This window comes from Pseudophryne corroboree, chromosome 6 (genome assembly GCF_028390025.1).
Source record: "Pseudophryne corroboree isolate aPseCor3 chromosome 6, aPseCor3.hap2, whole genome shotgun sequence".
NCBI classification, from domain to species: domain Eukaryota; kingdom Metazoa; phylum Chordata; class Amphibia; order Anura; family Myobatrachidae; genus Pseudophryne; species Pseudophryne corroboree.
Window position 1 is genome coordinate 53,562,219 of NC_086449.1, and position 25,296 is coordinate 53,587,514.

General features: G+C 43.3%; 2 protein-coding genes across 2 annotated transcripts in view; both read right to left on the bottom strand.

The window, feature by feature from the left end:
- Positions 1-2,354: 2,354 nt before the first annotated feature.
- LOC134934236 (oocyte zinc finger protein XlCOF7.1-like) lies at positions 2,355-3,908 on the bottom strand. Its single transcript, XM_063929718.1, has one exon. The coding sequence runs from the start codon at positions 3,906-3,908 to the stop codon at positions 2,355-2,357; it is 1,554 nt and encodes a 517-aa protein (XP_063785788.1).
- Positions 3,909-20,225: 16,317 nt separating this feature from the next.
- The window catches only part of LOC134936097 (zinc finger protein 268-like), a 44,355-nt gene continuing 39,284 nt past the window's right edge, over positions 20,226-25,296 (bottom strand). Inside the window, exon 2 of the mRNA XM_063931010.1 lies at positions 20,226-24,422. Within this exon, the coding sequence (XP_063787080.1) occupies positions 22,184-24,241 (2,058 nt within the window). The 5' untranslated portion in view covers positions 24,242-24,422 and the 3' untranslated portion in view covers positions 20,226-22,183. The remainder of the gene's footprint in view (positions 24,423-25,296) is intronic.

Here is a 25,296-nt window from a genome sequence, read left to right on the forward strand (position 1 = left end):
GGGCATTATACAGTGGTGCAGCAATATATATACATGTGGGCATTATACACAAGTGCAGCAGTATATACATGTGGGCATTATACACAGGTGCAGCAGTATACACATGTGGGCATTATACACAGGTGCAGCAGTATACACATGTGGGCATTATACACAGGTTCAGCAGTATAAACATGTGGGCATTATACACAGGTGCAGCAGTATACACATGTGTGCATTACACACAGGTGCAGCAGTATACACATGTGTGCATTACACACAGGTGCAGCAGTATAAATACATGTGTGCATTACACACAGGTGCAGCAGTATAAATACATGTGTGCATTACACACAGGTGCAGCAGTATATACATGTGGACATTATACACAGGTGCAGCAGTATATACATGTGGGCATTATACACAGGTGCAGCAGTATACACATGTGGGCATTATACACAGGTGCAGCAGTATAAATACATGTGTGCATTACACACAGGTGCAGCAGTATAAATACATGTGTGCATTACACACAGGTGCAGCAGTATATACATGTGGGCATTATACAGAGGTGCAGCAGTATACACATGTGTGCATTATACACAGGTGAAGCAGTATATATACATGTGGGCATTATACACAGGTGCAGCAGTATAAATACATGTGTGCATTATACTCAGGTGCAGCAGTATATACAGTGCATCCGGAAAGTATTAACAGCGATTCACTTTTTCCACATTTTGTTATGTTACAGCCTTATTCCAAAATGCAATAAATTCATTTTTCCCCTCAAAATTGTACACACAATACCCCATAATGACTATGTGAAAAAAGTACTTTTGAGATTTTTTGCAAACTTATTAAAAATAAAAAACTAAGAAAACACATGTATATAAGTATTCACAGTCTTTGCCATGAAACTCACAATTGAGCTCAGGTGCATCCTGTTTCCACTAATCACCCTTGAGATATTCCTGCAGCTTAATTAGAGTCCACATGTGGTAAATTCAGTTGATTGGACATGGTTTGGAAAGGGACACACCTGTCTATTTAGGTCCCACACTTGACAGTGCATGTCTGAGCACAAACTAAGCATGAAGTCAAAGGAACTGTCTGTAGACTTCCGAGACAATCTGGGAAAGGTATAGAAAAATATCTGCTGCTTTGAAGGTCCTAATGAGCACAGTGGCCTCCATCATCCATAAATGGAAGAAGTTAGGAACCATCAAGACTCTTGCTAGAGCTGGCCAACCATCTAAACTGAGCGATCAGGGGAGAAGGGCCTTAGTCAGATAGGCGACCAAGTACCCGATGGTCACTCTGTCAGAGCTACAGCATTCCTCTGTGGAGAGAAGAGAACCTTCCAGATGGACAACCATCTCTGCAGCAATCCACCAATCAGGCCGGTATGGTAGAGTGGTCAGAGGGAAGCCACTCCCTAGTAAAAAGCACACGGCAGCCCACCTGGAGTTTGCCAAAATGCACCTGAAGGACTCTCAGACCATGAGAAACAAAATTCTCTGGTCTGATGAGACAATGATTGAAGTCTTTGGCGTGAATGCCAGGCCTCATGTTTGGAGGAAACCAGGCACCGCTCATCACCAGGCCAATACCATCCCTACAGTGAAGCATGGTGGTGGCAGCATCATACAGTGGGGATGTTTTTCAGCGGCAGGAACTGGAAGACTAGTCAGGATAGAGGGGAAGATGAATGCAGCAATGTACAGAGACACCCTGGATGAAAACCTGCTGCAGAGCTCTCTTGACCTCATACCGGGGCAACGGTTCATATTTCAGCAGGACAACGACCCTAAGCACACAGCCAAGATATCAAAGGAGTGGCTTCAGGACAACTCTGTGAATGTCCTTGAGTGGCCCAGCCAGAGCCCAGACTTGAATCCGATTGAACATCTCTGGAGAGATCTGAAATTGGCTGTGCACGGACGCTTCCCATCAAACCTGATGGAGCTTAAGAGGTGCTGCAAAGAGGAATGGGCAAAAGTGCCCTAAGATAGGTGTGCCAAGCTTGTGGCATCATATTCAAAATTACTTAAGGCTGCAATTGCTGCCAAAGGTGCATCAACAAAGTATTGAGCGAAGGCTGTGAATACTTATGTACATACGATTTCTTACTTTTATATTTTTAATAAATTTGCAAATATTGCAAAAAATGTTTTTTGTGTTGTCATTATGGGGCATTGGGTGTAGAATTTTGAGGGAAAAATTAATTTATTCCATTTTGGATTAAGGCTGTAACATAACAAAATGTGGAAAAAGTTAAGCGCTGTGAATACTTTCCAGATGCACTGTATGAAACACATGCTGCATTCAGGCCCTCAGTGACTTTTCTTCTTAAAAAAAAAACACTTGCTGCATTATGAACATGTAAATGGTTTTTCTCCTGTGTGAATCCTCAGATGTCTAACAAGATTTTTATTTTCGGAAAAACACTTGCTGCATTCAAAACATTTAAATGGTTTTTCCTCTGAGTGAATCCTTTGATGTCTATCAAGCACTGCCTTCTGGGAAAAACTCTTGCTGCATTCCGAACATGTAAATGGTTTCTCTCCTGTGTGAATCCACTGATGACTAACAAGCTGTGACTTTCTGGGAAAACAATTGTTGCATTCAGAACATTTAAATGGCTTCTCTCCTGTGTGAATCCTCTGATGTAGAACAAGAGCTGACTTCCAAGAAAAACACTTGCTGCATTCAGAACATGTAAATGGTTTCTCTCCTGTGTGACTTCTCTGATGTGTAACAAGCTGTGACTTCCTCGGAAAACAATTGCTGCATTCAGAACATTTAAATGGTTTCTCTCCTGTGTGAATCCACTGATGACTAAGAAGATGTGCCTTCTGGGGAAAACACTTCCTGCATTCCGAACATTTAAATGGCTTCTCTCCTGTGTGACTCCTCTGATGTATAACAAGAGATGACTTCCAAGAAAAACATTTGCTGCATTCAGAACATGTAAATGGTTTCTCTCCTGTGTGACTTCTCTGATGTGTAACAAGCTGTGACTTCAGGGAAAAAAAACAATTGCTGCATTCAGAACATTTAAATGGCTTCTCTCTTGTGTGAATCCTCTGATGAATAACAAGCTCTGCTTTCTGGGGGAAACACTTCCTGCATTCCGAACATTTAAATGGCATCTCTCTTGTGTGAATCCTCTGATGTATAACAAACTCTGCTTTCTGGGGGAAACACTTGCTGTATTCAGGACATGTAAATGGTTTCTCTCCTGTGTGACTTCTCTGATGTGTAACAAGCTGTGACTTGATGGGAAAACAATTGCTGCATTCCGAACATTTAAATGGCTTCTCTCCTGTGTGACTCCTCTGATGTATAACAAGTTCTCGTTTTATTACATAACACTTGCTGCATTCTGAACATTTAAATGGCTTCTCTCCTTTGTGTCTCCTCTGATGTATAACAAGAGATGACTTCCGAGAAAAACATTTGCTGCATTCAGAACATGGAAATGGTTTCTCTCCTGTGTGACTCCTCTGATGTGTAACAAGTTCTCGCTTTTCAGTATAACACTTGCTGCATTCTGAACATTTAAATAGTTTCTCTCCTGTGTGAATCCCCTGATGTGTAACAAGAGATGACTTCCGAGAAAAACATTTGCTGCATTCAGAACAGGTAAATGGTCTCTCTTCTGTGTGACTCCTCTGATGTCTGAGAAGATGCGATTGACATGTAAATCTTTTGTCACACTCAGAGCACAGATGTGGTCTCTCTCCTGTGTGACTCCTCTGATGTGTGAGAAGCTGTGATTTATGTGTAAAGCTTCTGTCACACTCAGAACATGTAAATGGTCTCTCTCCTGTGTGACTCCTCTGATGTGTGATAAGCTGTGATTTATATGTAAAGCTTCTGTCACACTCAGAACACAGATGTGGTTTCTCTCCTGTGAGACTCATCATGTATTAGATGAGAAACAAATTAGTGGTTTAATGTTTTTCTATCCAGATAATGAGAATAGCTTTTGTGAATCCCCCAGAGTTGTAAGAAAAAATGGCGTCTGTAGTTGGCTTGACCAGAGAACAATGTCTCTTTCCTCAATGTCTTCTATTATTCTTAATGGGATCCTGCTCAACTGTCCTAAAATAAAGTTATGTAAAAAAATAAAGGTTACTGGGGTAACTTTAAATTAATGGTAGACATATTATATTGTATAAGGAACATGATGTATATTTCTGTACAAGAACAAATAGTACCAACTCACTGATCATTGCTTTTATATTTATGTTGTCATATTGCTAAGACGCCATTTCCAGTCAGATGTGCAGCACAGAGACCTCTACCCTCCGGCAGCAGGCACCAATACTTAATATAATACACACATGGGTTATTAATGCTTCTTTGATAATTGTATAATCCTCATCCTCTGACCTCAGAATGAGCAGATCATACATTACTCACCCCCTGCACTGACCATAGATGGGTAACACATGCTACCAATCCTGTCACACCTACTGTCAGCTGATGCACCAGGATGCCGCCATTTCCTGCACACACCATGGGAATGGGGGTAATGTGACCATGTCACAGTCTCTCAGCTCAGTGTGATGTGTGCAGAGGAAACAGGATTCATTGTCACCTGAGACACCATCTTTTAAAAGATAAATAGGAAATGTCTATACAAGAGATGTCGGTAGGTTTGGTGCTAGGAAATAGGGAAGATCAGAGAAGTTAAAGAAAGTCATACTAAAAGAAAAATTAATCTCCAGCCATCAGGATTCATGGTTAGGGGACGGCCTTTTGGAATCCTCCAGTTCCAAATCCTCTCTGCAGCAGTTGTTAATGTTATGCCCCCCTAATAGTGCCCTAGTTTGTTCTCTGCGCCATAGCAGTGCCTCAGTTATTGCTATGCTCCATAGTAGTGCACTGGTTCCATTACTTGACATTGTAGTACATTGTACTATGCAACACAGTACTCCCAATTCACATTGACATAGGGGTTCATTCCGACCCGATCGCTCGCTGCAGTTTATCGCAGCACAGCGATCGGGTTGGAACTGCGCCGGCGCATGCTGGAAGGCCGAAAGCCGTCTGTCCCTAGCGATCGCTTATGCCTAATTAATATGCAGAGGCGGTCGCTCGGTGGGAGGGGGTGGCATGTCGGAGTTTTGTCACCGGTTTGGGGTCGCGGTCCGGCCAACGCAGGCGTGGCTGGACCGTGCGGGGGGTGGGCCTGCATGCAGGCCAATCTAGCACCTGCGATAGCGATGCGTGGGACCGCGCATCGCTATCGCCGGCACCCCTACACACGGAGCGATGCTCAGCCAATTTCTAAGCAATCTAGTCAGATTGCTTAGAAATCAGCTGAACATCGCTCCATGTATGTCCCCCTTTTGATTTGGGTAGGGTGTGTTCAAACTGAAATCTAAATTGCAGTGTAAAAATAAAGCAGCCAGTATTTACCCTGCACAGAAACAAAATAACCCACCCAAATCTCACTCTCTCCAAATGTTATATCTGCCCCCCTGCAGTGCACATGGTTTTGCCCAACTGTTAACAAATGTTAACAACTGCGATCAACTCTGAATTACCCCCGTAATGTCCCCAGTTTGTATTATTCACATTACAGTGATCCCTGTTCATATTATATCACATTATAGTGTTTCCATTTCATATTGTGCCCCAATACAGAATCTCAGTGCATATTATGCCACATTACAGAGACCACTCTGCATATTATGCCACAATATAGTGCCTCCACTTCATATTGTATAACATTACAATGCCCAGTGCATATTATGCCACATTACAGTACCATCCAGTGAATTTTACAAATTACAATGAGTAGGTCCAGGGGCATTACTAGGTACAGTATAATGTAGATCCAAAGGTAAAAAGTTTGTAAAGATTGTAAGCTTGTGAGCAGGGCCTTCCTACCTCTATGACTGTTATCACCCAGCTTATTGTTATTTCAAATTGTAAAGCGCAACGGAATTTGCTGCGCTATATAAGAAACTGTTAATAAATAAATAAATAAATAAATAAAGGCCCCTGTGTATCAATGGTGAAAATTGTATATAACACATGTAACCTTGACGTTGGTGTGTGTGTGTGTGTAACAGTAGTTGGACATGGATCTCGTCCAGGTTTCTTTAAAGTCAGGAATGAACTGCTGCCATGTTTATTAGTAGCACCTGCCAGCTGCCTTTAAGAATACTGACTATACCCAGGGATAAGGCTCCTCATGCTATACAAGGTGGCCAGGCAATAGGCTGTGGATCTGGGGATATGCTAGAATTCATTATGAATGCCATTTTTAGATTTCTCACAAATATTTAAGATGCCCGCTCTAATATATATATATTTATATTTTGTAAATGCCTGCACATCTTATTACCAAATCCCATAAATGTGCGCTTACATCGCACAACACCTCATAAGCATACCACAGCATCCCATAAGAGAAAACGATACACCCACACATTATCTGAGTTCCAAAGCCCAATGAAGTATATATTTCTTGTTAAAAGGATATGGATACAATATATATTACAAAGTACAGTATACCTTTAGTTACATGGTTACACTCCACAGAAAACAGTTAGAACATAGTTAAAACACAGTTACATATAGTTACAGTTAAATGCCAGCGATACAATTACCAGATCTTTCTCATATAAGTTTGTCCCCCCATATGACTCTGTCTTTCTCTCTTTCCTCTGTAAAATCATGCAAGACCTCCATCTCCCTCTGAGACCACAAACAACTGAACCCGAGCCCACCCTAGACAGGAACTACTTTCATGTGTGACTAGTTCCTGGGGGAGGGGTCTCTCCTTCATGATTGAGTTACTATTCTCTTTGTATATGCTGATCAGGTTCAGCCCTGAAAACTGCCAAAAGGGTTGGCTTGAGTTCCCTGTTCACTGTATCATTCATTGTTCTAACAAAGTGATTTTAGCTTTTATACATATAATCATAACTATCTGCTGCAATGTCCCACAACTTCACAACAAGTATCAAATTAATCTACACACCAATCTGCTTGTTTTAATAGTAAACATGACAGGTGTATCTGGTTCCATTCATGACATTAATTAATTAGGTAATTTTAAATCACCATGATGTCTGGTGCTTGATATTATTATAATTATGTACGGTATGAAATAAGTGTCGAATCCATCTCTGTGGCATGTCCGTGTAAATGCCTGTGTTACCATATATTGCTGTGCTCGCTGCGCATATTTGCAAGTATAGCGACTTAAATGTGTGTAGTTTGTATGTTCTCTTTATGTAATATTTTTGACTTTGACAATATTGTACCATTTTTGATTGTCAGAATGTGATGCTGCGACCTGTAACCTGCTGTGAACTGCTGTTACACCCTTGTGAGTGATCTAACTTCTGGAGAAAGAATAATCCTGCTGTTTGAATTTTACCCAGTGTATGTGATCCTTGTCACAATATGTATATGTATGTATGTATGTATGTAAACAACATGCGGGTCCGGCTCTCCCAATAGTGGGTACAATAGCGCTGGGTGCCTCCACAGACATCAAATGCAACCAATAAACGGGTGCGGCACTCCATGCGATGAAATGATCAGAACACTTACATTTGAAGTAGTGACAACGTTTCAATTACAGTGCTTACCTATATACTGTGTGTGCAGAACACAATGACCGCACTTACGGATCCCAGACATACGCCTGGTCCGTCGGCGCTCAACAATGACGTCACTACCCACTACCGGTAGTCAAGGTGACATCACTAAACAGTAAACAGAATCATACGGGCATAATGAGTTCATTCAGGATACACGTGGAGTGCAAAGTATGAATTACAACAGTCTAATAGCCAGTTTCAATGGCATACACATAAACAAAGCTTATGCAAATTTCAAAACATATTAAACTGTGTATAAAAATATGTACATCAGTAATATCAGCAAAGCATATAACCTTGTTATGCACACCAGTGCCTGCAGGAATGTACTGGTGTCTGAACTGTTATGCACACCAGTGCCTGCAGGAATGTAATGGTGTCTGAACGGATAGGGATGCAAAAACAAATGAACTCACAGACAGACTGGGGAATATGACATTACGTACACAGAAGGTGATAGGGTAACAAAATAAACACAAAGTGAACAGAGAAGCCCAGAGGCTAAGAAACTGGGTGTCTCCCTATTATTAGGAATGCTCAGATAAAAAAAGCAAGATGTTGTGTTTTAATACGTAGAGAACCCGAAATGCTGTTGCTAAGGGCAACAGCAAAACCCTAAAGGGTTACCAACGGGTGTGGCAGTAAACTCCTTGGCCAGAGATGGAATGATAGACACAAGGAGAGTCTCCACAATCCTAATCCTCACTTGCAGTGCACAGGTTCAGCTTACTGCCACTAAACTGAATACCTGAACACCTTGCACAGTGAGACAGGATTTAGGCAGGCACTCTGAGAATACAGCCGCAAACCTGCTAAGTTCACAGAGTAGCAAAAGAACCCCAGCAGGTTAAACGACTGACTCCAGTCTTACTGCTAGGTCTGGATTGGCAGAGTTTAGTACCAAATCCCCAAAGCTACACAGTACTGGCTAACTTTCAGGAACTGACTAACCAACAAAGATTCAGCAGCATCTGCTTAACCTGAGAAGAGGCCTTATAAAGCAGGTGCTGTCCACGCCCCACTCAGACCTCACAGACTGTGAGCACAAAAACCAGCACCGGATCCCCGGCCGTGCACAGAGCCTGTAACCACTGCACAGCAAAAGACCCGAACCGGAGTATCAGCTGCGCTCAGGTTACTCCGCTAGCACTTGTCTCCCGGTTGCCATGACGACGTGGCAGCACAGGGCAGGAGACCCTAACAGTACACCCCCTCTGACGAGGGGTCAAAGAACCCCTACCACCGGGTTTATCGGGGAACTGCGAGAAGAAAGAGCGTATCAGTCTGGGGGCATGAAGATCACAACTGCGCACCCACGACTGCTCCTCCGGGCCATACCCCTTCCAGTGCACCAAAAATGACAGCCGAACCCGAACCATCTTGGAGTCAAGAATCCTTTCAACAACAAACTCCTTCTGGCCACGTATCAGAAGAGGAGAAGGTCTTCCACTGGAAGAAGGATTACTAATCGCCCATTTTAAAAGGGAACAATGAAATGTTTTATTGATACCCAAAGAACGGGGCAGGTCTAACTGAAATGCCACCGGATTGATTACCCTGGTGATCTTATAAGGGCCGATGAACCAGGGGCCTAACTTATGAGATGGCTGTCTCAACTTCAAATTCTTGGTAGAAAACCAGACGAAGTCTCCTAATTTGAAGCTGCAGGTTCTTTTCCGCTTATCAAAAACCCTTTTGGTCACCAATGACACAGACACAAGGGCTTTCTTCACTTTCCTCCAAATACCTCTAAGGACAGAAACCACAGAGGAACCACCAGGCGTGGAGTCCAGGGGGTCAAAAGAATTGGCCTTAGGATGATGCCCATACACACAAAGGAAGGGAGAGATCCCTGTAGCAGAGTGAGCCGTGTTGTTATAGGCAAACTCCGCCATGGACAGATGAGCAACCCAGTCAGTCTGACACTTGGAGACATAACACCTGAGGAACTGCTCCAAGGACTGGTTCACCCTTTCAGTCTGCCCATTAGACTGCGGATGGTAGCCTGACGACAAGCTGACAGAAATCTGGAGATCGGAACAAAATGCCCTCCAGAATTTGGCCACAAACTGGGATCCGCAGTCAGAGACCACATCAAGTGGCAACCCGTGGAGACGCACAACATGCAGCATAAATAATTCAGACAGGCGTCTTGCCGATGGCAGCCCAACCAGTGGAACGAAGTGCGCCATCTTCGAAAACCTGTCAACGACAACCCAGATGGCTGTCATCCCCGAGGATTTGGGCAAGTCCACCACAAAATCCATTGAAATGTGGGTCCATGGCTTAGATGGGATAGAGAGTGGATGTAATGGGCCAACAGGAACCCCTCTAGGAGTCTTATTTCGGGCACAGATGTCACATGCCCGAACCCACTGATCCACATCCTTAGCCACCGAGGGCCACCACACCGCCCTAGATAGCAACTCCCGAGTTCTGGCAATACCCGGGTGACCTGTTGACTTCATGGCATGGAATTCCAGGAACACTTGCTGTCTTAACCTAGGAGGCACAAACAAAAGACCTACCGGAAGGTCTGGAGGAGCCTGCTCCTGTGCTCTAAGGACTAATGACAAGAGGTCCTGGGTAATGCCCACTTTAATACATGATGGGGACACAATGGGCAACGGCTCCTCGGTGGTCTCCTGGATTGGAGCAAAACTCTGCGAGAGCGCATCAGCCTTGATGTTTTTTGACCCAGGGCGATATGTTATCAAAAAATTAAAGCGAGCAAAAAACAAAGCCCAGCGTGCCTGCCTGGCATTGAGACGCTTTGCTGACTCTAAATATGCCAGATTCTTATGGTTGGTGAGAATTGAGACCACAAACTTAGCCCCCTCAAGCCAGTGTCTCCACTCCTCGAGTGCATCCTTAATAGCCAACAATTCTCGGTTACCCACGTCATAATTAATCTCGGCAGGCGAAAATTTACGGGAAAAGTAAGCACAGGGATGAAGGCGATTATCAGACACTCCCATCTGAGAGAGCACTGCCCCAATACCCATCTCAGAGGCATCCACCTCCACCACAAAAGGACGCTCTGGATCTGGGTGTCGCAGCACCTTGGCCAAGACAAATGCCCTTTTGAGACGGGCAAAAGCCGCTTTAGCCTCACAAGACCAGTGAGCAACATCCGCCCCTTTCTTAGTGAGTGCCACCAAGGGCGCCACTATAGATGAAAATCCAGCGATAAATCGTCTATAAAAATTCGCAAAGCCCAGGAAACGCTGAAGCGCCTTCAAACTAGTGGGCTGCACCCAATCCAGGACTGCCTGTACCTTGGAACCCTCCATTTGGAAACCTTCTGGGGAGATAATGTATCCTAGAAATGCAATTTGCTGAACTTCAAATTCGCACTTCTCCAGTTTCGCCCCAAGCCGGTGGTCTCTGAGTTTCTGGAGGACTAAGCGTACATGCTTTCGATGTTCCTCCAGGGAATGGGAAAAGATTAGGATGTCATCTAAGTATACAACTAAGAATCTATCCAAATATTCCCTGAGTACATCGTTCATGAAATCCTGGAAGACTGCCGGGGCATTACAGAGCCCAAAAGGCATCACCAAATATTCATAATGCCCTGAGTGGGTATTAAAGGCAGTCTTCCATTCATCCCCCTCTCTTATTCGGATTAGATTGTACGCCCCGCGTAGGTCAATCTTAGAAAAAATGGTGGCAGTACGAAGCTGGTCAAACAAGACCAAAATGAGAGGCAGTGGGTATGAGTTTTTAATCGTGATACGGTTCAATTCCCTGAAGTCGATGCAGGGTCGCAACGAGCCGTCCTTTTTATCCACGAAGAAGAACCCCGACCCAACTGGAGACTGTGAAGGTCTGATAAATCCCTTAGCCAAGTTCTCCTGAATGTACTCTGCCATAGCCTGAGTCTCAGGACGTGACAGGGAGTACAACCTGCTCTTGGGAAGCTTAGCATTTGGCAACAAATCAATGGCACAGTCATAGGGGCGATGGGGAGGTAGTACCTCTGCAACTTTTTTGGAGAACACGTCCGCAAAATCTGCATAACACCCTGGCAATCCTGGCAAACTTAGCTGCGAGAGCCTGACTGGAAGGCTCAAGCAACTCCTGAAACAATCAGTACCCCAACTAAGAATCTCCCCAGAGACCCAGTCAAATTGAGGATTGTGGGCCCTTAACCAGGGTAACCCCAACACCAATGGGGCAAAAGTACAGACAGTCACATAAAAGGACAATTTTTCAGAGTGTGTGGCTCCAATAAACAAAGAAATCTGGCTAGTGCAAGAGGTAATTTTACCTTGGGATAATGGTTCCCCATTTAACCCACAAATCTCAATTTCCGATGCCAAGGGTACTAAGGGAACAGAGTGTTTCAGGGCGAATTGGCGGTCCATAAAAACCCCGTCGGCCCCACTGTCCACAAAGGCCTCAGTCTTGACAGTTTGACCGAGGATCTTCAAGGTCACCGGAATGATAAAAGTCTTCTTGGGAAATTCTGACTTCTGGCCTGACAGGATATTTCCCATTACCCTCAGGCCCTGAAGTTTTCCGGCTTTTCTGGGCATGATACTACCACATGACCTTTATTCCCACAGTACAAACACAACCCCTGCTGTCTCCTCCGCGTCTTCTCACGCGAGGAGAGGCGGGTAGCCCCAATCTGCATAGGCTCCTCGGAAAATTCCTCAGAGTCTGAGGTTCCCTTGGGAAAGAAGGAAACCTCGGTCTCCCTTTCATGCCTACGCTCTCTCAGCCGTCTATCCACCCGGATGGATAACTGCATGAGCTGATCCAAGCTATCAGGCAAAGGATATTGTACCAGTTGGTCTTTTATCTGGTTAGAAAGACCTCTTCGGTACTGGTGTCTCAGGGCTCGGTCATTCCACTGGGTATAATGGGCCAACCTCCGAAACTCCGTACAGTAAACCTCAACTGGCCTTCGCCCTTGCTTAAGGATCGAAATCTGAGCCTCGGCTGAGGCCGTCTTGTCAGGGTCATCATACAACATGCCCAGTGCCGTAAAAAAAGCATCAACACTTTTAAGCGATGGACAGTCAGGCTGCAACCCATATGCCCAGACCTGTGGGTCTCCTTGTAGCAAGGAAATCACTATGCCCACCCGCTGAATCTCCGACCCAGAAGACTGAGGCCTAAGCTGGAAATATAGCTTGCAGCTCTCCTTGAAACAAAAGAACTGTGAGCGTTCTCCAGAAAAACAATCCGGAAGATTTACTTTCGGCTCCTTAACCCCTGAAGGTGCTGCTGCTGCGGGAGCTCCGCCAGCGGCCTGGGAGGTGTGCATTTTAATGGACAAATCATTACATTGTCGAGTCAGGACCTGCACCTGATCGACCACCTGTTGCAACGTATTTTGAGGGGTATGCTCCATATTCCCACAAAATTTCAACAGGAGTATTTGGCTGCTGAATATGTTATGCACACCAGTGCCTGCAGGAATGTACTGGTGTCTGTCTGTGAGTTCATTTGTTTTGCATCCCTCTCCGTTCAGACTGGGTAATATGACATTACGTACACAGAAGGTGATAGGGTAACAAAATAAACACAAAGTGAACAGAGAAGCCCGGAGGCTAAGAAACTGGGTGTCTCCCTAGTATTAGGAATGCTCAGATGGGAAAAAGCTTGGATACATCTATTATATTTCACGGAGGCACCGACAATTTGTCTGTTTATATGGAGTGCCTTACCTGTTTTCCTTTATATATATACTCTAGGCCCTGCTTATCAACTATATTACCTCATCATTATTCCTTTATTACTTTGGTTACCTTTCTTAACATATGTTTAACATACTCCCCGGCATATATGATTATGGTTCATATGCCTAATGCTTGTTATATTTGTGTGTTCTTTAGTATTGCGCATTAATGGGTTTAGTGCACTATATGGCCATTATCTTAGTTGCCCCAGATTCCTAATTACAGTATGTAGCCCGTGTTTTTATGGTTACTGTATTTATATGCGTTGGTTTTTTTTATATTATGTACACTCTGCATTCTTTCAGGTGACCGAGCGGTGGTTGCGTTTGGTTGCCTGGGTTACTCTCCTGCTGGACGGCGCTCTGTGACGTCATCGCTCGGCGACGTGTCAGCGTGGCCGGACGGACTGGCGGGCGGCAGCGCCGTGGAGCAGGTGAGTACGATTTGCACTAATGTCTGTTTTGTATCTGTCTATATAAGTGTTTGTGTTAAGATATTGAGCCTTGTCTGGCCCTGAGGACGGGGTTTGGTCCCCGAAACATGTTGGCCGAATAAAGTAATTTCCCACATGCTGAGAAGTCTGTTTTGAGTGCCGCCCTCACCACCTTGCTTGCCTATCTGGGACCTAGTATCCCCCATTGGGAGGGCACCGCAGCAGTTGCTTAATATTGGAGTGGAGTGCCGGGCTGTTCCAGTTTGTTTGTATTGGGAGTGAAGCTAGCAGGTTCCAGTGACCAAGAAGCCTCATCCCTTACCAAGGCACCCCTCATCTATATTTCTTATCCCTGAGCACAGGACCAGGACATTTTTGCAGGTTTGCAGACTGCGGTTTTAATAATATTTGGTCTACATGCTGTATGGGACACTGGGGCACAGTGAGTCACTTTATCCAACATACAGCACATCAACATGGCTGAAATTAACCCCGAGCTAGAGGCAGCCTTGGACCTGATACACCGTGATGCACGGGAGCGTCTCAGCTTTTCTGACGTTGAAGCAAGTGCCATTCTTGTAACCAGACGGTTGGAGGATGAACCGTCCACAAGTACTAATGAGGATCTGTTCAGAAAATGGACTAAATTAAAACAAAGAGAGATTGATTACCTGTATCACGGAATCACACTGTCCGATTATTATCGGAGCAATTTAATACCCAGAGGATTCAGGGTTCGCAACTCACCCACAATAGGTCGGTATAATCCTACGTTTTGCCGAAGGTGGGTTGCGATCCTGAACAAATGTTCTATGGATCTGATCCTGCTGGTAGTGGAGGAGTCTACAAGGGAGCTGAATTTAGTAAAGGAACAGATACAGGCGTTTGAGGTTGAACACAAGACGATCCTGTCATCTGACACTCAAACAGATTGGCCTGCGAAACTTGCTACCCAGTTGGAATTATACCGACAAGAACTTATACGCTTTAAGAAAGACAAACTCCTCACCGTGCAGAGGGACTATCAACAGAGGCAGGTCTACCCCTGGTTAGGAAGTACTAGACCAGGACAAGAACGACAATACCCTAATCGTCGACACCAGTCACGTCGACGAAGAGAACAACAACAGGGAGCCAGCACATCGGCTAGTGATTCTGAATATACCTCTGAGGTAGTGTCCACATCAGATTCCCAGCCCCCTTTAGGGCAGGGCCCCCGGATCATACACACTCGTTCCAATCGCGTGCCCCCGCCAGGACGCGGCAGAGGACGAGGAGGTCGGGGCAGAACCAAAGGGACATCAGGGCAAAAGCCTCCGAGGCCATGAAGGCGACTGTCTTCAATTTATCCTCTACTCCCCTTACAGATGTTGAACATCAAGTGTTGGCTAAAGGCCTTTCTTTTATCCCCACTAATACACCCGATGAATTGGAATGGAAGGTTGAGATGCTTCGCCTGAATAGATCTCTTAGACGAAGAGAATTCTTCAATAATAGACCATCGGGTCCTTCTTCTGAGCATATCCCAATACAACTTCAAGCAGTTACTCCCCGGTCATATTTTGACCCACCTAGCCTCAACCCATCAATCAGGACTTTTGCACGCATGGTGGAGAAGGAGGGTACCACGGATGTCATGAACCCTGGACGTTCCAACATGTCTAAACCTGAGAAACTTGCACTGAAAGATCTGTCCAATAGGAACGACATAGTAATCCGCAAAGCCGATAAAGGGGGGGCTACAGTAGTGCAAGATCTGGGTGACTACATCAAGGAATGTGACCGTCAACTTAATGACCCGGTGGTATACAAAAAATTGATTAAAGATCCTACCTCGGATTTCAAGAAGGAGCTGGACGCTTTGCTGAAAGAAGCCAATGCACAAGGGACTATTGATTTACAAATTCTTAAGGCTCTTACGGTGGAATCCCCCATAGGGACTGTATAAAACAGTGGTGCTAAGGTCCACAAAACATGCAGGACCCACCTGGACGCCCAATAGTGTCGGCCAGGGGATCCTTGTATCATCCCATCTCCATTTACCTTGATGCATACCTTAATCCTTGTGTGCAATCCATCCCGTCATACCTTAAAGACACGACGTCTCTATTACTTCAACTCCAGGACCTAGGTCCTTTACCTAGTGAGTTGTTTTTGTGTAGTGCTGACGTCACTAGCCTCTATACCTGTATTTCCCATGAATCAGGTATGGAGGCGGTGAGGTCATTAATTGTGGATAATCCTGCCTATCATGGGCCAGAGGTGGTTTTCTTTCTGTCCCTTTTGGACAAAATATTGAGACGAAACTATTTCGTGTTTAATGGTAAGTTTTGGTTACAACTGTCTGGGTGTGCGATGGGGTCCCCAGTGGCCCCGTTGTATGCAAATGCGTTTATGTACCAACTTGAGACACAGATGTTTTCCTTAGTCCCTGAAGTATCCTCACAAATTTTTTATTATAAGCGTTATATAGATGACTTGCTCATCTTGTGGCAGGGATCCAGGGATAATCTTGTGTCTCTTTTGGATAACCATAATGAAACTAGTCACCCAGTACAGTTTACCTACAACATACATGATGATGCCATTAATTATTTAGATGTGACCATAACCAACAAAAATGGTCAACTGAATACATCTTTGTATGTTAAGGCTACTGATAGGAATACCACATTGAATTATCAGAGTTTCCACCCTGCCCCCTTACGCAGAGGCCTGCCGTACTCGCAATTTTTGCGAGTGCGGAGGATTACATCAGACCCAAGTGAGACACACAGGGCATTGGATGTCATGAAGCATAAATTTGGCGAAAGGGGATATCCGTTAAAGGATTTGGAAGTGTCTAAAAAACATGTTTTGGATATGACTCGCCAAGAAGCTTTGGAGCCCAACCATGCTCAGCCTGAGCATAGGAGGGAAGTTTTCCCATGGGTTAATAAATACACCACTAAGAGTACACAAATAGTTAAAAAAGCTAAACAAATGTGGCCCATAATACAAACGGATGCAGCCATGTCCTCATTAGCTAACACCAGGTTACTGCCAAGCCACACCAGAGGGAGGAATATTGGAGATCATATCATAAAATTAGACATCACCGATATGGCTACCAGTGGGGCAACACATTTTTTACAAGCCAAAAACGGGTGTTATCGTTGTTTGGGATGTGCCACGTGCAATACCTTACTGGTGGGCACTTCCTTTAATCACCCTTCGACTGGCCGTAAAATTCCCATTAAATATCGTTTAACCTGCACTACCACACATGTGGTGTACCTCCTCACGTGCCCATGTGGTCTAGCCTATGTGGGCAAGACCATTAGGCAGTTCCGTGAGAGAATGGCACTACACAGGAGCGCAATAAAAAAGGCACTTGAGAAAAAAGAAAGTGAACAACCCTTTGCCCGGCATTGTATGCTTATGGGACATGGGGTAGCCAGCATTAGGGCCATTCTTATAGATCACGCCCCTCGTAAACTTAGGGGAGGTAATAGAGACAGAGCACTTTTACAAAAGGAATCCAGGTGGATTCATAAATTGGGGACCTTGGCACCTGGGGGCTCAATGAGAACCTTGGGCTACAATGTTTCCTTTAAATAGCTGATACTCTAGGCCCTGCTTATCAACTATATTACCTCATTATTATTCCTTTATTACTTTGGTTACCTTTCTTAACATATGTTTAACATACTCCCCGGCATATATGATTATGGTTCATATGCCTAATGCTTGTTATATTTGTGTGTTCTTTAGTATTGCGCATTAATGGGTTTAGTGCACTATATGGCCATTATCTTAGTTGCCCCAGATTCCTAATTACAGTATGTAGCCCGTGTTTTTATGGTTACTGTATTTATATGCGTTGGTTTTTTTTATATTATGTACACTCTGCATTCTTTCAGGTGACCGAGCGGTGGTTCCGTTTGGTTGCCTGGGTTACTCTCCTGCTGGATGGCGCTCTGTGACGTCATCGCTCGGTGACGTGTCAGCGTGGCCGGACGGACTGGCGGGCGGCAGCGCCGTAGAGCAGGTGAGTACGATTTGCACTAATGTCTGTTTTGTATCTGTCTATATAAGTGTTTGTGTTAAGATATTGAGCCTTGTCTGGCCCTGAGGACGGGGTTTGGTCCCCGAAACATGTTGGCCGAATAAAGTAATTTCCCACATGCTGAGAAGTCTGTTTTGAGTGCCGCCCTCACCACCTTGCTTGCCTATCTGGGACCTAGTATCCCCCATCGGGAGGGCACCGCAGCAGTTGCTTAATATTGGAGTGGAGTGCCGGGCTGTTCCAGTTTGTTATATATATATATATATATATATATATATATATATATATATATATATATATATAATTTATTAGTGATGAGCGGGTTCGGTTTCTCGGAATCTGAACCCCCCCAAACTTCACCCATTTTACACGGTTCCGAGGCAGACTCGGATCCTCCCGCCTTGCTCGTTTAACCCGAGCGTACACGAACGTCATCATCCCGCTGTCGGATTCTCGCAAGATTCGTATTCTATATAAGGAGCCGCGCGTCGCCGCCAAACTCGTGCATTGGAGATGATAGGGAGAGACGTGCAGTGTTCTCTCAGTTTCTGTGTTCAGTGTGCTGCAAATATCTGTGCTCAGTGTGCTGCAAATATCTGTGCTCAGTGTGCTGCAAATATCTGTGCTCAGTGTGCTGCAAATATCTAAGTTCTCTGCCTGAAAAATGCTCCATATCTGTGCTGCATTGTAGTATATAGTAGGAGGACAGTGCAGAATTTTACTGACTAGTGACCACCAGTATTATATAGCAGTACGGTACAGTAGGCCACTGCTCTACCTACCTCTGTGTCGTCAAGTATACTATCCATCCATACCTGTGGTGCATTTTAGTTGTGCGCAGTATATATAGTAGAAGGACAGTGCAGAATTTTGCTGACCACCAGTATATAATATATAGCAGTACGGTACAGTAGGCCATTACTATTGATATATTACTGGCATATAATTCCACACATTAAAAAATGGAGAACAAAAATGTGGAGGGTAAAATAGGGAAAGATCAAGATCCACTTCCACCTCGTGCTGAAGCTGCTGCCACTAGTCATGGCCGAGACGATGAAATGCCATCAACGTCGTCTGCCAAGGCCGATGCCCAATGTCATAGTAAAGAGCATGTAAAATCAAAAAAACAAAAGTTCCGTAAAATGACCCAAAAATCAAAATTAAAAGCATCTGATGACAAGCGTAAACTTGCCAATATGCCATTTACGACACGGAGTGGCAAGGAATGGCTGAGGCCCTGGCCTATGTTCATGGCTAGTGGTTCAGATTCACATGAGGATGGAAGCACTCATCCTCTCGCTAGAAAACTGCAGTGCCATTCCTAGATGGGCCAGGTGTTTGTGTCGGCCACTTGGGTCGCTTAGCTTAGCCATCCAGCGACCTTGGTGCACCTCTTTTTTTCTTTGCATCATGTGCTGTTTGGGGACTATTTTTTAAATCGGCCATCCTGTCTGACACTGCAGTGCCACTCCTAGATGGGCCAGGTGTTTGTGTCGGCCACTTGTGTCGCTTAGCTTAGTCATCCAGCAACCTCGGTGCAAATTTTAGGACAAAAAATAATATTGCGAGGTGTTCAGAATAGACTGGAAATGAGTGCAAATTATGGTTATTGAGGTTAATAATACTATGGGATCAAAATGACCCCCAAATTCTATGATTTAAGCTGTTTTTGATGGGTTTTTGTAAAAAAACACCCGAATCCAAAACACACCCGAATCCGGCAAAAAATTTTTTAGGAAGGTTTTGCCAAAACGCGTCTGAATCCAAAACACGGCCGCGGAACCGAATCCAAAACCCGAAAAATTTCCTGTGCACATCACTAATATATATACTCCTCCACTGGCGTCACTCAAAAGCTTTTAAAGAATTACACGAGTCTTTAAAAGCTTTTGAGTGCCGCCAGTGGAGGAGTATATTGCGTGCAGCCGTGGAGGCTGTAATGTGGAAGGCACCGGGTGCAGTACACCATGTAATGTCAGTGGAGTGCCAGAGTTGGAGATATAATATATATATATATATATATATATATATATATATATATATATAATATCTCTTGATTATGGACACTATATATAAATTAGAACATTCATTGACTCTGACAATTAATTAAGAAGAGACTATATCTTTAGTTACAGAGGTATTTAGAAAAATCTGAGAAATTGAATCAATATATAACGCTGATATCATTCCATATGTAGATTAACACTAAATGGTGTCCCAGTTGTGTATATATAAAGAAACTACACAACTGGACCCCATTTGTCTGCACACTTATGAATAATTACCAATTCAGGATGTTACATAATACTAATGTTCCATAAGCAAGGAGAAACAAATTCTAAGTATATTTGTGGGACTCAATGACTAAAAAATACAAAATACAAAAATTAAAAAAAAATATTAAAAAATACATATGTATAATCAAATAGCCAAAAAAAGTTTAACATTTTTTTTATTATTAGAACACTTATTCAAACAATTGTCTTAAAAATTATTTAATTTAATACTTTCATTAAGCACCAATGGTTTTAAAGTCTTCAACCTAAAAATCCAGTATGCTTCTCTCTTACAGAGCAAATTAAAACGGTCTCCTCCTCTTTCTGTTGACTTGATCTGCTCAATAATACAAGTTCTAATATCTGTTAGTTTCCCTTGTCCACATTGATTTGTGTGTCTGGATAGACTGTGAAGAGAACTGTTCTTTAAAATATTTATTCTGTGCTCTAAAAAGCGTGCTTTAAATTTCCCAATGGTGCGTCCCACATACTGTCGGCCGCAAACAAACTATGAGATACACAACATATGAAGATTCACAATTCACAAACTCATTAAAAGAGAATCTCTCTCCTGTATTAGTGGACTGGAAATTCTTTGTTCTTGATTCTACATTATTGCATGTAAGACATCTACTTCTCATGCATTTGTAAAATCCGTTAGGTTTCTCTCTTATACATTCAGAAGGATCATGTATATTCTTCGTATTATCACATGTTTTAGGTTTTTTATGTTTAAACATACTGGGGGCAAGCTTACGTTGTAATGCATCAGATTTCTATAAATCACCTTTACATTAGTGGTGGATGTAGGATTCAATAGAGGGTCAATTTTAAGAATGGAAGAATTTTTAAGAATTATCCATTTAATATCTGAAGCATGTGTATTATATTGGGTTATAAAATCCAAAGTTTCATTCAACTAATTATTCTGTATTTTTAGGCTTTTATTCAATAGCAGATTTATTTCTTTCTTATTGGTAGCTTCCAGTGCATTATCCAAAATATGGGTATCCCTGTTCTTCAAAAGCCCGGTAAACTTTCTTAACCTGTTATTGATAAACCTCTTGCCTGGAACAATTCCTTTTAATTCTGTAAAACTGGCTTTTGGGCAGGGTCAGACTGGCCCACAGGGGTACGAGGGAAACCACCGGTAGGCCCCACTGCCTGGGGGCACTTCTCCTCCTCTAGCGATCAGGTTCCAGACTGTGTTCTTGAATTATACATTATAAATATGCTACCTTATACTGCACAGGACTATGATGTATTCTCTACAGTGCATTGCCAATATTTATCTGGTACATTATCATGCACGCACTAGCAGTATTTATATATTTGTCAAGGAGCCCAGCCCACGCACCCATTAATGGTTAGGCAATCCAATGTATCAGCTGGCCACACCGTCTTCAGAAACTGACCACACCCTTAAACATGGGCCCTACAACTGCATTCCCCGATGGGCCCTTTATGCCCCAGTCCGAAACTGCTTTTGGGGATATTCTTTTTCCATACCTGTAAATGACTACTGCCATATTTAAAGAAATTGTTTGCATCCACAGGCTTAAAAAAAGTAGCTGTTTCTATAGTAATCGCCCTGGACAGATTTGCAATATCTAAAAAATGTATATCATTATTTACATGCATAAAAACTAACTCAGCATTTATTTTGGATGCATAATAAGTAACCCAGCTAAAAGAGAACTGATTCTCAACACTAAGTCTTGCATTGGAAAGCATATTAACACCTGTGTTTTCCTGCTGTGCATGTGTTATATACTAACCTGTGTTTTAAATGTTGATTAAACGTGTTTAAAATTTTAATAAATTGTGATCTAATTGTATCAAGTCAGCAGCTGTTGTTTAATATTCTTGTGCGCCTTCACTCTACATATTTATTGATTTTCCATATTTTGGTGGACTACCAAGTCCATAGTGTGAAGGCAGCCATTTATTAATGTATTAATTAGTACTGGACTATATACAGTATCCAGGTGAAAATTAAATTTATCTATAGCGCCTGACACAGTTACCTTTCCTTCTTCTTATATAAAACTTGCCACAATCCGAAAATAAAAATTTGCTCCCTTCATTGCATATTGTAGTGCTAAGAGTTCCCTTACTTATGAAACACATGCTGCATTCAGGCCCTCACAGTGACTCCACACGTGATTTACAAGTGTTTTCTTACGGGAAAAACACTTGTTGCATTCAGAACATTTAAATGGTTTCTCTCCTGTGTGACTCCTCTGATGAATAACAAGCTCTGCCTTACGGGAAAAACACTTGCTGCATTCAGAACATTTAAATGGTTTCTCTCCTGTGTGACTCCTCTGATGAATAACAAGCTCTGCCTTACGGGAAAAACACTTGCTGCATTCAGAACACTTAAATGGTTTCTCTCCTGTGTGACTCCTCTGATGTATAACAAGATCTGCCTTACGGGAAAAACACTTGCCGCATTCAGAACACTTAAATGGTTTCTCTCCTGTGTGACTCCTCTGATGTATAACAAGATCTCTCTTACGGGAAAAACACTTGCTGCATTCAGAACACTTAAATGGTTTCTCTCCTGTGTGACTCCTCTGATGCATAACAAGCTCTGCCTTACGGGAAAAACACTTGCTACATTCAGAACACTTAAATGGTTTCTCTCCTGTGTGACTCCTCTGATGTATAACAAGATCTCCCTTCTGGGAAAAACCCTTGCTGCATTCAGAACATTTAAATGGTTTCTCTCCTGTGTGACTCCTCTGATGTTTAACAAGATCTGCCTTTTGGGAAAAACGCTTGCTGCATTCAGAACATTTAAACGGTTTCTCTCCTGTGTGACGCCTCTGATGTCTAACAAGCTTTGCCTTAAGGGAAAAACTCTTGCTGCATTCAGAACATTTAAATGGTTTCTCTCCTGTGTGACTCCTCTGATGCATAACAAGATTTGACTTCTGGGAAAAACACTTGCTACATTCAGAACATTTAAATGGTTTCTCTCCTGTGTGACTCCTCTGATGCATAACAAGCTCTGCCTTAAGGGGAAAACACTTGCTGCATTCAGGACATTTAAATGGTTTCTCTCCTGTGTGACTCCTCTGATGCATAATAAGATTTGACTTCTGGGAAAAACACTTGCTGCATTCAGAACATTTAAATGGTTTCTCTCCTGTGTGACTCCTCTGATGTCTAACAAGCGTTGCCTTCTGGGAAAAACATTTGCTGCATTCAGAACATTTAATTGTTTTTTCTCCTGTGTGAACCATCTGATGTCCAACGAGCTTTTCCTTCAGGGAAAAATGCTTGCTACATTCAGAACATTTAAATGGTTTCTCTCCTGTGTGAACTATTTGATGTCTAACAAGATTTGCCTTCTGGAAAAACCGCTTGCTGCATTCAGAACATTTAAATGGTTTATCTCCTGTGTGACTCCTCTGATGGTTAACAAGCACTGCCTTCTGGGAAAAACACTTGCTGCATTCAGAACATTTAAATGGTTTCTCTCCTGTGTGACTCCTCTGATGCATAACAAGAGTTGACTTTCGAGTAAAACACTTGCTGCATTCAGAACATTTATATTTCTCTTCTGTGTGACTCCTCTGGTGTCTAACAAGATTCGACTTCCAAGTAAAACACTTGCTGCATTCAGAGCACAGATACGGTTTCTCTCCCGTGTGACTCCTCTGATGTATGAGAAGCTGTGAGTTACATATAAAGCTTTTGTTACACTCAGAGCACAGATGTGGTCTTTCTCCTGTGTGGATCTTGAGATGTTGGCGAAGATGTGATCTACATGTAAAGCTTCTGTCACACTCAGAACACAAATATGGTCTCTCTCCTGTGTGACTCCTCTGATGTCTCAGAAGCTGTGATTTGTGTGTAAATCTTCTGTCACACTCAGAGCACAGATGTGGTTTCTCTCCTGTGTGACTCCTATGATGTATATGAAGTTGTGATTTACATGTAAAACTTTTGTCACACTCAGAGCACAGATATGGTTTCTCTCCTGTGTGACTCCTCTGATGTATGAGAAACTCTGATTTATGTGTAAATCTTCTGTCACACTCAGAGCACAAATATGGTTTCTCTCCTGTGTGACTCATCTGATGTCTGAGAAAATGAGATTTATATGTAAAGCTTTTGTCACACTCAGAGCACAGATATCGTTTCTCTCCTGTGAGACTCATCATGTATTGGAGGAGAAACAAATTAGCTGTTTAATGTTTTTTTCTATCCAGATAATGAGAATAGCTTTTGTGAATCCCCCAGAGGTGTAAGAAGAAATGGCGTCTGTAGTTGGCTTGATCAGAGAACAATGTCCTTTTCCACAATGTCTTCTATTATTCTTAGTGGGAATCCTTCTCAATTGTCCTGAAAGAAAGTAGTGTCAAAGCATTAAAGTTACAGACGGAACCCTACATTAATGGTAGAAATAATAGGATTTTAATACCTACCGGTGAATCTTTTTCTCTTAGTCCGTAGAGGATGCTGGGGACATCATTAGAACCATGGGGTATAGATGGGATCCGCAGGAGACATGGGCACTTTAAGACTTTGAAAGGGTGTGAACTGGCTCCTCCCTCTATGCCCCTCCTCCAGACTCCAGTTATAGGAACTGTGCCCAGGGAGACGGACATTTAGAGGAAAGGATTTATTGTTAAACTAAGGTGAGATTCATACCAACTCACACCTCAACCATGCCGCAGAACATGGCATTCAACAGAACACAGGCCAATGGCATGAACAATTGCAGCAACAGGCTGACAATAAACGTAACACAACAGTTGTGTAACCAGAACTATGAACTGCAGATGCAGTACGCACCGCGATGGGCGCCCAGAATTCTCTACAGACTAAGAAAAGGATTTACCAGTAGGTATTAAAATCCTATTTTCTCATACGTCCTAGAAGATGCTAGGGACACCATTAGAACCATGGGGTTATACCAAAGCAATAGAACGGGCAGGAGAGTGCGGACAACTCTGCAGCACCGATTGACCGAACTTAAGGTCTTCATCGGCCAAGGTGTCAAACTTGCAGAATTTTGCAAAAGTGTTTGACCCCGACCAAGTAGCTGCTCGGCAAAGTTGCAATGCAGAGACCCCCACGGCAGCCGCCCAGTGGGTGCCCACCTTCCTAGTGGAATGGGCCTTCACTGATTCCGGTAATGGCAATCCAGCCATAGAATGGGCCTGCTGAATCGTATTACAGATCCAGCGCACAATGGTCTGCTTGGAAGAAGGAC